This window comes from Puntigrus tetrazona, chromosome 2, assembly GCF_018831695.1.
Source record: "Puntigrus tetrazona isolate hp1 chromosome 2, ASM1883169v1, whole genome shotgun sequence".
NCBI classification, from domain to species: Eukaryota; Metazoa; Chordata; class Actinopteri; order Cypriniformes; family Cyprinidae; genus Puntigrus; species Puntigrus tetrazona.
This window is the reverse complement of record NC_056700.1, coordinates 14,427,832-14,439,692: the sequence shown is the minus strand read 5'-3', so window position 1 is coordinate 14,439,692 and position 11,861 is coordinate 14,427,832. Positions and strand designations below refer to the sequence as shown.

At 34.1% G+C, this 11,861-nt stretch overlaps 3 protein-coding genes across 4 annotated transcripts; 1 reads left to right on the top strand and 2 right to left on the bottom strand.

Moving 5' to 3' along the window:
* Positions 1–692: 692 nt before the first annotated feature.
* On the top strand, positions 693–3,132 carry myl12.2 (myosin, light chain 12, genome duplicate 2). Its single transcript, XM_043218575.1, has 4 exons — positions 693–842; positions 1,412–1,619; positions 2,360–2,521; positions 2,630–3,132. The coding sequence occupies exons 2-4, from the start codon at positions 1,436–1,438 to the stop codon at positions 2,800–2,802; spliced, it is 519 nt and encodes a 172-aa protein (XP_043074510.1). The 5' UTR covers positions 693–842; positions 1,412–1,435; the 3' UTR covers positions 2,803–3,132.
* A 183-nt stretch (positions 3,133–3,315) lies between these two features.
* Positions 3,316–6,565, bottom strand: bag1 (BCL2 associated athanogene 1). The gene is made up of 7 exons (XM_043218574.1): positions 6,273–6,565; positions 5,817–5,942; positions 5,513–5,595; positions 5,320–5,433; positions 5,118–5,225; positions 4,889–4,951; positions 3,316–4,017 (listed from the first exon to the last, which is right to left on the bottom strand). Exons 1-7 carry the CDS (start codon positions 6,307–6,309, stop codon positions 3,928–3,930), a joined length of 621 nt encoding a protein of 206 aa, XP_043074509.1. The 5' UTR covers positions 6,310–6,565; the 3' UTR covers positions 3,316–3,927.
* A 534-nt stretch (positions 6,566–7,099) lies between these two features.
* chmp5a (charged multivesicular body protein 5a) lies at positions 7,100–10,762 on the bottom strand. Of its 2 annotated transcripts, none has more exons than XM_043254943.1 (8): positions 10,603–10,762; positions 10,404–10,508; positions 9,731–9,777; positions 9,512–9,605; positions 8,554–8,625; positions 8,337–8,445; positions 8,096–8,211; positions 7,100–7,983 (listed from the first exon to the last, which is right to left on the bottom strand). In XM_043254943.1, the coding sequence occupies exons 1-8, from the start codon at positions 10,666–10,668 to the stop codon at positions 7,933–7,935; spliced, it is 660 nt and encodes a 219-aa protein (XP_043110878.1). In that variant the 5' UTR covers positions 10,669–10,762; the 3' UTR covers positions 7,100–7,932. The 2 variants fall into 2 exon arrangements, with proteins under 2 accessions (XP_043110878.1, XP_043110889.1); XM_043254954.1 differs by having other exon boundaries at positions 10,691–10,748.
* Between the last annotated feature and the right edge of the window lie 1,099 nt (positions 10,763–11,861).

Here is an 11,861-nt window from a genome sequence, read left to right as displayed (position 1 = left end):
CAACATGTTAACTCTGGGAACGCGCGTAATTCAATTTACAAACACAATTAGACGGCAAAATCAACGCAACAATATTGTATTAAAAAATATCTGTTATCAAGGAATACTGTTATCATATAGGCCTCGTGTCGTAAATAATTCAACTCTAGTTCAACAGAAGTAATTGCATGTCGTATTGTTTTGTTTAGGTTTTTTATTTACATTCCATTAAACAATATGTTACCTTGTGATTTTAAAACAGTTAATATAATATTTTCCTGGCAAAGGAAAGTGCGCCAAAATTCAAGTATGCCAAACGAAACTAACTGTAACAGCTATATCAATATCTAATACAATGGTATTGATTGCGATACGTTTGTTGTCCTATTAAAACAATATGGTGAAGTTTTGACTTTTAACAGAAATATTATATTTGCCTAATATAAAAAACAGGTTTCGAAACCCATCTTTTTTAAATTATACATCAAAAACGCTGTATGTAAAAAAATAAATAATAAAATAAACACTATTTTAATGACACTGATACCTGCTTAAACTGTAATTTAACTTAATTAAAGTATAATTAAACTGACCTTGTTCTCTTACGAAACCATAATACGATAAGCACACCCGTTCATGTAACAATGAACTCATTTTAACATTTGAGTCATTCTGGTATTCTTCCTATTTGATCATTGAACCTACCTCTACAGGATAACTCATGGGCTGCTCCAGTCGCTGATGTAATGATCTTTCCACGGGACTTTCCCATTCTACTAATCTAGAGAGGGGTGCTGTAGGTCGTCCGTAACCAGCGTGGCAGCCGTTGTTCAGGTGTCCTGCCTTTTTTTTTACCGGGATAGGTACGTGAAATTTTACTAGATTTACTGTATCCGTATCTCAAATCTAGATGGAGATATTTTTATGTAGTTTTACATGACGTTAGCGTTTTAACATTTTTACAAACGACAGACTGAAATCAAACAGCTCCGTTGCTAGCTAGCTTATTTGTAATTATGTGTTATGCTGTTAACAGAACAGGCTTTACTATAGACCATTAGTGCTCACAAAAAGACACTGTGTTTGAATGTGTATGAAGGAACTAAAATAATCGATAAAAATTAACATAACGTCAGCTATGAACAATTTAAGTAACGTTACTCAGTTGTTGACAGTTAGCTAGTGGGCTGCTCAGCTAATGTTAACTCAGTTAGCAAAACAAACTCCTAACCAGTCTTAAATACACAGTAGTTTGACTTACTGCGTAAGTTGTTTTAAAATAAACCAAAAGTCATTGCGGTTTATGTTGACATGGTTGCTGAATGACTTTGTCATTCTTCATTAATAGCTCATTGTATTCGTATGATAATGTTTGCTGAATGTTTTTCACTAATGTTCAAGCCTAAGAAACGACATGTCTCTTCTACTTCAGTTTTAACATCACAGAATTGTCAAAATGTCAAGCAAAAGGGCTAAGGGAAAGACCACCAAAAAGCGCCCCCAGCGGGCCACGTCAAACGTGTTTGCTATGTTCGACCAGTCCCAGATCCAGGAGTTCAAAGAAGCCTTCAACATGATCGATCAGAACCGTGACGGCTTCATTGATAAGGAGGATCTGCACGATATGTTGGCTTCATTAGGTAAGAACGAAATAGGATTGGCAAAACAGAAATATTTTATCCTGGCCCCTTGACAGAGTTTCCTTATAATGGACTGTATTTCTTCACCCTTTTCACATAAATACTATTAATATTAGCATAAAATAAGATCTAAATAAAACTGAAATTAATATTATACTTTTGCAAATATTATATTTTGAATAGTATTTAGAGTTCTGGTAAGGTTAAAGAGAAGCCATAGCCAGATACAAACTTCATCTTTAGAAAATCAGTGCATTGCCATTTTATTTATTGCATTTCTTTTTTCCACCTGTGTGAGTTTTTTTCTTCTACAGAACACTACAGAAAGGCTACTGTCAAATGTTTTAATGCTGTCAAATGACTGATTGCAATTTATTGTATCCAAAATATTATTATTTTAACATGTGTGTGTACTGTGTATATTTTATGTATATATTCACACATGCATGTATATATTTTGAAAATATTTACATGCATATATATGTTTGTATAATTTAGATTATAAATAATTTCTTAGCATGTACATAATAAATATACAGTATGCACAGATATTATGTAACATTTATTTTGGATGCAATTAATCGATCAGTCATTTGACAGCACTAAAATGTTTTAGTTAGCGACATTCAGCAAAATATCTTTCGTGCTCAGAAGAATCATTTTTTTGGCGTAGTCTCTGAAAAAGCTACATTTAATCAAAAAACGAACTGTATTCGACTGACAGGTTATTTCATTGTTAGGTAAGAACCCCACAGATGAATACCTCGAAGCGATGATGAATGAAGCTCCAGGTCCCATTAACTTCACCATGTTCCTCACAATGTTTGGAGAGAAGCTTAATGGAACAGATCCTGAGGATGTTATCAAAAATGCCTTTGCTTGTTTTGATGAGGAGGGGACAGGTAAGCATAAAATGAAATAGTAGGCAACACTGGGGATCTGCAAAATCAGTCTGAAGAATTTGATAAGCATTTAAGTTATTAATAATCAGTTTGCCTTATTTGTCCTAGGTTTTATTCAGGAGGACTACCTGAGGGAGCTCTTGACCACTATGGGAGACAGGTTCACAGATGAAGAAGTAGACGAGCTGTTTAGAGAGGCCCCCATTGACAAGAAAGGAAACTTCAACTACGTAGAATTCACACGCATCCTGAAACACGGCGCTAAAGATAAGGATGATTAGGACAAGGCCAAACACTACTGAATCCAATGAAACTACACTGTAACACTACAACATGTTTAATTGTCTTCTTTTCCCCACATTCATGGGCTAGTGCAAAGGAATACATTCATCAGCAAGTCAAAATCATTTGACTCTACTGGACCTCCTCTTAAAGTTTAAGTAGACTTGTACATAACTATGAAACAAATAGACATGTAATCTGTGGTAAACCTCAAAGTGAATGGATGCTGTTCTGGTATGTAAATGTTGAAAAATAAATTCTAAGAATTATTCAGTGTAGCCTGGAGTTGCTGGATATTTCCACTTTGTAATAAACGATTTAAAAATTAAGTCATCAAAGTTTTATTACAGATTGTCGGATATTTTATGGAAACAAGCTGCATTTAGAGTTTCTCCCAAAATTTTATATCATTAAAAATATCCAATGATTTTGTAATATCACTAAACCCTAGTAGAATTATGATTTTACTGAACAGGAAAAATTGCCAAAGATGTACTGAGATGACACACATGTTGTTTTTAAATGTTTAATTTCTCTTAATAACACAACAGCATTTGAGACAGAAATTGATGGGGGAAACCACCAGCGGTTTGAAGCACCCTGAGATTTAATCATGATAAAAACAAAACAATGACTATCAATTCTGAAATCTTTCACTCAAAGTTTACTCTTTTCATAAATAGAACACTTTTTTTTTTTTATCCAAAAGTTTAACTGCGCAAATTTTTTTATTGAATTAGGTCATGTATTTATGTTAGATCCTTTAAAAGGATATTCTTCCAGCACCGTTTTTTTTTCCTCTTTGATCAAAATAAGACCATTAATCCTACATTTGTCAGGCTAGATAACAAAGTTTAAAGAGAGAACACTATGGTCCAGATGGTCAAAACTCCTTAAAACCTTAGCCACAAGTATTTCCAAAAATTAGCACAAACAAATCTAAGCTCATAAGAAAACAATTTGAAAATGTTTTGAACGCTGCCTGTTCTTCTCTGCATGACAGGTGCATGTGTAGGTTGTGGGGTGTAGGCGAACTGCAGGACCACCTCCAGTGCCAAAGCTCTCAGTGAGGTTCTTCATTTGCAGCACCAGTAACTACTGATGTCAGGAGTCTTACTTCATGATCATTCTGCTAAGGCTAAGTTTTTTGTCTGAATCTTAGCCAAGTGATCTGATATTCCAGCTTCGATTTTGTCACACTGAGCTAAGAACCCCTGAGCGTGAAGAAAATAAAGAGAGCAATCTTTAACATATGAAAATCAAATAATGATCATGGGTATGTTAAAGTCTAAGGTGCTTAATTTAAACCCAACATTAAAGGAATAGTTCACCTAAAATGTATATTTACACCCAATAACGCAAATGGGGTTGTTTCCTCATAAGAACAGATTTGGAGAAAATTTACATTACATCACTAGCCAATAAAAACATCACAATCATCCACACAACTCCAATCAAACAAATAGCATTTTTCAAAGCAAAAATGTTTGTAATAGAAAGGTCCATTATTAGGACAGTTGCTTTCTGCGAAAATTCATCTATTTTTAATCAGATGATAAATATGCACAGAACATGCATCGCTTGCAAGTGAAAACAGTTATAAACAAATATGTTAGTTGATTTTGATGTGAGAGGACAACAGGGGATAGACTTGGATGGATTGGATTATGGACTGGTATTTTGGCCAAAGTGACAGTTAAAGCACTGTAATGATCGTTTTGTTTCTTGCAAACATGCACCTTTTCACTTCACAACATGTTTAACTGATGGACTGGAGTCGTGTGGATTACCTGTGGATTATTGTGATGTTTTTAATCAGCTGTCCAGACTCCCATTTAATGCATATGATCTATTGCAAGTGAACAAACCTCACATGGCCTGAGGGTCAATTACAATTGAGGAATACAAAAAATGGTTTACCGTAAGTGCCTGTTATACAAGGTGTCAGTCATCGTTCTAAGTAGTAAAAGCTAGGACACGGATGGATACGTATAGTAAGAGAACAGAAAAGTATGGCTATAGTTGTTTTTTTCAGCAAATTCTACATTTTGGGTGAACTATTCCTTTAATAAGTCATAATCGTACCTGAACAGTTTTCACAAGTCCTTTTTTCTTCATCCTGCAATCACTAAAACTCTCAGGCAAGCTCTGTAAATAATATAAAAAGACACAAGTAAGCTTTACTGAGCAATGGAGGCAGAAAAATATTTTTATCCTTATTGTTTTGTACATCCAAGAATGCTCTTACAAAATAGGTGCATTTTCTTTTCACGCTTACTTCAAGAAACAATACAACAACAGAAAAAAAAATTACCATTCCGTCTATTTCCTCTAGGATTTTCATGAACTGCTCAGCGGCAACTTTAACCCTGTGGTCCAGTTTATTAAGAGCCTCTGCTTGCAACTCTTTTGCAAGAAAACCCTGTAAAAAAATCCATTAAAATTATGAAATGACCATACTGCCAAATATATAACAAGTACAATGTTCAAGAAGAGGAATATAGTCTCGCACATACATTTTTCAGTCCTGTGAGTTCACCGTCCACCTTCTCAAGCTTCTTGGCGGTTTGTTCCACTGACTTTTCAATGTCTTTGAGCTTTTTGAGTTCAGCTTCCTCCTCCGGGCTGTTCTGTAAAAGTAAAGCAGCTTGTCAGACTCAGAAATAATTATGGATCGATCTGTATGATTTAATGAATAGCACGTCTTACCCTCTTTCCGATCATCATCATTTTACAACCCTGCTTTATTCCAAAGCTGGACAGAGGCTCCTCCATCTCCTTCAGGGATTTCCCTACATCCAGAACAACACAATTTTACAATTCCAGCGATCCAGATATTCTTGCATTCAACAATACGCCGTTGCTGTTGCGCTGGCACAGATTAATGATGCTTTTATTTCAAACACTGCATCATTCTGTTGAGATAAACTAATGATAATTACTGTAGTTTATACCCAAAACAATGGTGGCCATTTACAGTTGAGTAAACATAACGCAGTATATACTGTGTTACCTTTAAATATGACTTTCTGGGAAGGTACTGGTACTCCTGTGGCTTCTGTCAGCGCCTCGCACAAGTCCTTTAACAGAGGTTCATGTCCATCCTGTGCTGATAAAGTGATGCTGTGTTTGGTTGTGCCTGAGACGACAAGAAGAAGAAAACGACTAGGTTTAATATTTAAAAGGATTCAGAGAGCTAACTGGCACCGTTATCCGCAAATCCAGTATTGATATTTACACATTAACCAACCGTAATTACGTTACAATTAACCTGAAAACCTGAAAAACTATATATCATTAGCCTCAAAATGTAACTAATAAACGTCTGTTGTTTGGAGGGATGTTCAAATACTAGTAGCTAGCTTAAAGACTGCCGTGCCGTATAAAGCCTCAATAAAACTATCGACTGCATTTATTTTCGATATGTCTTAATGTTTTAAATGCTAAAAAGGTTGTCAGTTATCTTTACCATAAGCGACTGTCACTGACATGGTGTTCTCCGCCATATCGGCACACTATTAGCTAACGCTTCACAACTTTACAGTGTATACACATGCATCCGGAAGTGACGCGCGCGGGTGTACGCCACGCCCCTTTTCTGCGCCTCATCCATCTGTCCTTCTGTTTGTACAAGTCAAGATACCATTGATTCTAAAAGTAACTAATATTAATTTGATAACATATTCATGTAAATAAATTGGCTAAAGCTAAGGCAAATTGTAAACATTTTCTAAAATAAACAATGGATGCATGGTACTTTCTCTGTATACCGTTTCATTGTTTGCTGTATGTTTGTATCTGTATGTATAAGAATATTTTGGAAGGATTAAAAATATACATTGCATAGAAAATATGTGTTTTGTTTTTTCTTTGGAGGAGAATATCATTTTAGAATGTAAAAAGCAGTGCATTGTGCAATCATTATTAGTTATTGATAATTATTAATTGCATAATAAAATATAAATAAATATGTCCTTCTATAGCATTGTATTCACTCAAGAATAATTCAGAAGAATTAAAAAAACTATATTAAATAGAAACCTGGGGTGTGTGATTTCTTTGTTCTTGTTTTTTTTTTTGAGAATGTAAAAATTCATTTAATTAAGATAATACTATATATGTGGACTACACATACATATTATGATCAAACTAATGCAAAAAAGGTATGTTTTTTTTCCTATATTGTAAATAATGTTACTGTGTAATACCTCTTCTGTGTATCCTCTTGTTCGATCTGTCTTTTCTCTGAAATGTGTTTTTGCTGCATAATGGTTCAACAAAAAAAAAACCTCAATGTTTTCAATTATCAACATTTATTGCATCTCTTACAGACTCCATTGATGCATTTTACACTTCTGAATATTTCAGATCTTGATGTATAACAAATATTGAAGTTTGTTATAAGAAAAACAGGTCATTTTAATAATCCAAGCAATATTAGGACTATCTGATGGCTGCTCCACACAAAAGGCTTTTCATCCATGCTACCCAGAACCATGAAACTTGAAATACCTGATCAGTATCAACAATTCTGTCAACAAGCTTCAGAGTCCAGAGTAAAGCAAGACACACTCCATCTTGACAAGAGCATAAGCAATATATTAATTGTCATATTTAAAATTAATATTAAGAATAATATGAAATTAATATAATTAATAAATTAATATGTAATAAGATGTTTTAATAGGTGTAATGTTTTTTGGGGAGAAAAAAATCTTCATGCTCTAAAAATAAATTAAAAAAACTTTACGCAACTGTTTGTATCTCATAAAAATCCAGAATTATTTTTGTTTGGACATGCATTAATATAAAGTTATGTTCAGATATAATAGAAAGAGGGTGATCCACAATTCTGATTAATGTAGGGATATGTCAGGAGTTTTACAAGGATATCTAAAAACTGCAATCTTGTCTGAATTTACGGGCTTATGAATATCATGTTTACATGACCAAATTCAAAATAAACCTGGAAAATCACGCTTCAAGCGATCATGTTAAACATTAAACTGAAGTTACAATGCCATGTGCTAGACTGGGCAATCAATACAACACGACATGTTCAATATCATCAGCAGAAGACAAACTTCCTCCACCAGCTGTAGACGAAACGCTGATCCGAGAACAGATTCTTATGTGGCAGGGATCTGTGGTAGACCAAACTCATCCACCAGAACGCCGTCCTGAGAGATACAAATGCAAATATGCACCGAGTAAATCTCAAAGACAAATAATGAGGAATGATGATGATTATAAACATTTTGTAACTGAACGTTTTAGCGGTGTAATCTGCACCTTATTGGTTTTAGTGTCGCTGGGCATTCCTTCAGGAATGGAGGGCGCAGATGATGCTTCATCTAAGTAAGAGCTGTCATCATCCAGCAGTAACTCATCTCCCAGAGCATCCAGCTCTGCAGCAGAGGAAAGAAGTGAAGCTCTATGCTCCGCGCGTGCACGCGCACACACACACACACACACACACACACACACACACACACACACACACACAGACACACACAGACACACACAGAGCTACCTGCTTCTAGTTCATCTTCATCGATCTCTGGCGTGCCATAGCTGCGACTGAGAGCTTCCTGCACCTCGTTGGCCTCTTCCATCATGTCTTCCAGCTGATCCTGCAGGTCCTATCAGTCACATCGAATAGTAATGAAAAAAGTGTACCTTATTACCACTGATCATCGATCAAAATATTGCTTAAAAACTGCCAATATCAAAATGATTAGCGCGCCTACTTCAATTTGATCCATTTTCACTTGTTTATATGCTTTCTTCATTTCTTTTGCTCCAATCTTCATAGCCTCCACCTACAAAAGAATCAAACTTAGAATCTGTTAAAGTGAATAAATTAAAACATACATTAATAATAATATATAAATTAGAAATATACATAACTACATTTAACTACTTTAAAATCTTAATATTAAAGCATATAATGATATTCTAGGGAATTGTGTGCTTTTAATTGTATAGTAACAATTTGGACTATTTTCTATTGTAACATGACAATGCCTCTGTGTATAAGGTTAAAAAAGAAATGATTTATTGTGGAAGTGTGCAAGAACTTGACTGGTTTGCATAAAGCCAACTCCTAATCCCAGCTGAACTCCTCTGGTGTGACTTTAAATGCAGTCCTTGAGCCACAAACTCATCACTAAACACCAACGACTTGTACATCAACTATATAGACAAACTGTGGCAACAAAGATGGTAAAAATGTTCCTTCTAGTTATTTAAAAACTGATTTCCATCTCTGTTACAACGACTGCACCCATATGTACAAGTCATTGGTGTTTAGTGATGAGTTTTTGGCTCAAGGACTGCATTTAAAGTCACACCAGAGGTGTCCCAGAGCTGGGATTAGGAGTTGGCTTTATGCAGGCCAGTCAAGTACTTCCACTCTGACTCGAATCAATCATTTCTTTTTTAACCTTGCCTTATACACAGAGGCATTGTCTTGTTAGAATAGAAAAGGGTCCTATCCAAACTGTTGGCATAAAATTGGGAAAACACAATTCCCTAGAATATCATGATATAACATTAAGATCTGTACTCATGGATATTACTAAAGTAGTCAAACCTGTTCATTAGAGATAATTATGAAAAAGATAATTATGGAAATATAGTGTATATAAGTTGGAATAACAATAGGAATAATATGGACAGCAGTAAAGTTAAATAACAAGACTTTACTGTTGTTTTTGTGTCCCTTAAAGACTGGATTGTATAGTTGGCTTGTTCCATGTTAAATGACTGTTGGGAAAGCTGATCTCTTTGACCTTCATACCTGCATAATACAGTGAAAAGAAAAGAATTCAATTTGTTATTATAAAACATTTTGAAATGAAAACTTAGATATTGAAATAAACATTTCACACTTAATAATAAATATTAGCGCAGGGAAAAACTCACATTCTCTTTTGTTTCAGCACTCTCATCGCCTTCTGTTTTACTGCATTCTGTAAAAAGATGGTTCATCTCACACTTACAAAATGGTGTATGAATCCAAAAATCTGAGACCACATTGAAAAATTCAAAAATATAAATAAACTTAATTTGTGAACTTGATAACTTCTACAGCTACGATAGTACACAAGGTGCTCTTTGCATAATCAGGCTTCACATAAAATATAAAAAACTAAATATAATGCATAAAATGTCGCCTTGCCAACTACTATAGCTGAATATATCTTCTTTTAGTTTAAATACATTATATGTTACTAAAATAACAAAGTAAAATTAAATTAAATTAAAAAAATGACAAAAACACAACGAAATGACTTAAGCCTTATCTAAAATGAAAATAAAATATAAAAATCTAATTCTAAATATAAATTAAAAACTATAAAAGTATCTCAATGCTACTAAATTTATACTGCATAACATAGAAAACATACAAAACTAAGACATTCATATATTTTTTTTTCAATTACAAATTAAAACTGATTAACAGGTTGTTGCGTTTATAATAATGTATTAAAATGCAAAACAGCCGTTTTGAATCTCACTGTACAACTGCCCGTGAATGAGAGAGACCTCATTATTGCATGTTGACATTTTACCAACTCTAGTTTTCGATGCTCACTTTTGAGGGTCCATCCCTCATCTTTTTCATCTGGTCCTTATACTTCATTAGCTCTGCGTCGATTCTCGCTATTTTCTTATCGATTGACTCGACCCTCGTATCCACCTATAACGGGAAGAGCACACAGCATCCACAGCACATCCATGTCAGGACGCTGCGCTCACATGCTGAGAGACAGTCACGACAATACACTACTTACATTGCCTATGCAGTCAGAAAGGTTAGGAGTAGGCGTTTGTTTGCTCCGTCCGAAAATTCGGTTCATTTTTAAGGGGACTGACACTTACTGGCTTTGTTGAGGTATTTAAATGCTGATCAAAGCGGGCTTGTTCCGGTTGGTCGTAGAATGCATACCACAATAAAAGTCACGGCTGAGGAGTATTATCCGCTATTTTTCTGTTGATCCCCACTGATAAAGCTTTTTTTTTAAAAAAAAAAACTAATTCAGCTATTCTTATGTAGTCTGTTTCTCTTACGTTTAATCTTAATGTTTCGTCACATTTTGAAACCAAACAATATAAGGACTCCAACGAAGAAATAAATTGATTACGTGATGTATATTGATTATTGCTAACAATTGCTTACCTTTTATCTGTTTGATATAAGCTATTTATTATATATTATATATATATATATCTATTATTATTGATATATACTTTTGTATTACTTGTTTTTATTTGATATTACACTTTTGTTATTAAATTAATTAATATTAAAATATTTTTAATTTTAGTTTTCGAATTAATTATATTTCATATTCGAAAATGCAGACTGCTGCATTCAAAAAAATTTGTTTTTATGTTTGTTTGTTTGTTTGTTTGCTTGTTTGTTTGTTTGTTTGTTTTTAAGCACAGACAAGTCATTTTCTCTCCAAATATATTTATAATTACACACCTCACAGTTTCCATGAAAATGAATTGTACATGTTCCATCTCTAGGGCTGTTCTGACAAACAGATGTTTCACAGAGTCTCACAGAGTGACCTTGAAGCGCTATGTTTATCCATTAATGTCTACCATGGCAACGTTAACACTTCATCAGACTTACCAAGAACTAGATTTAACCGTGTACTGACAGAACCGTCTCAGAAAAGTGTCCATGTGCACATGATCTGAGGTACTGGACCACTCTGTAAAAAGAAACCCTGTCATTTTCCGTTCCTTGAAAGCAACCATCGTTTTAGGTTGCTAAGCATGCTGGATGAAAAATATTTAATGTACCTTTAAAAAAGGTAAAAAGCCAATTCTACCATCCTTTATTCATCTTGATGTCATTTCAAAGGGGAAAATTTAGCAGAACGGTCGCTGTACTGTGTTTGGAAATCAAATAAGCACATGGACTATTAAAAATGTCTTTTGAGTGGATTATATATTATATGATAAACAAAACACAAATATAATCTTTTGTGGATGTTTTATATTAATTTCATAGTTTCATTAAAAATGTCACCAGTTTACA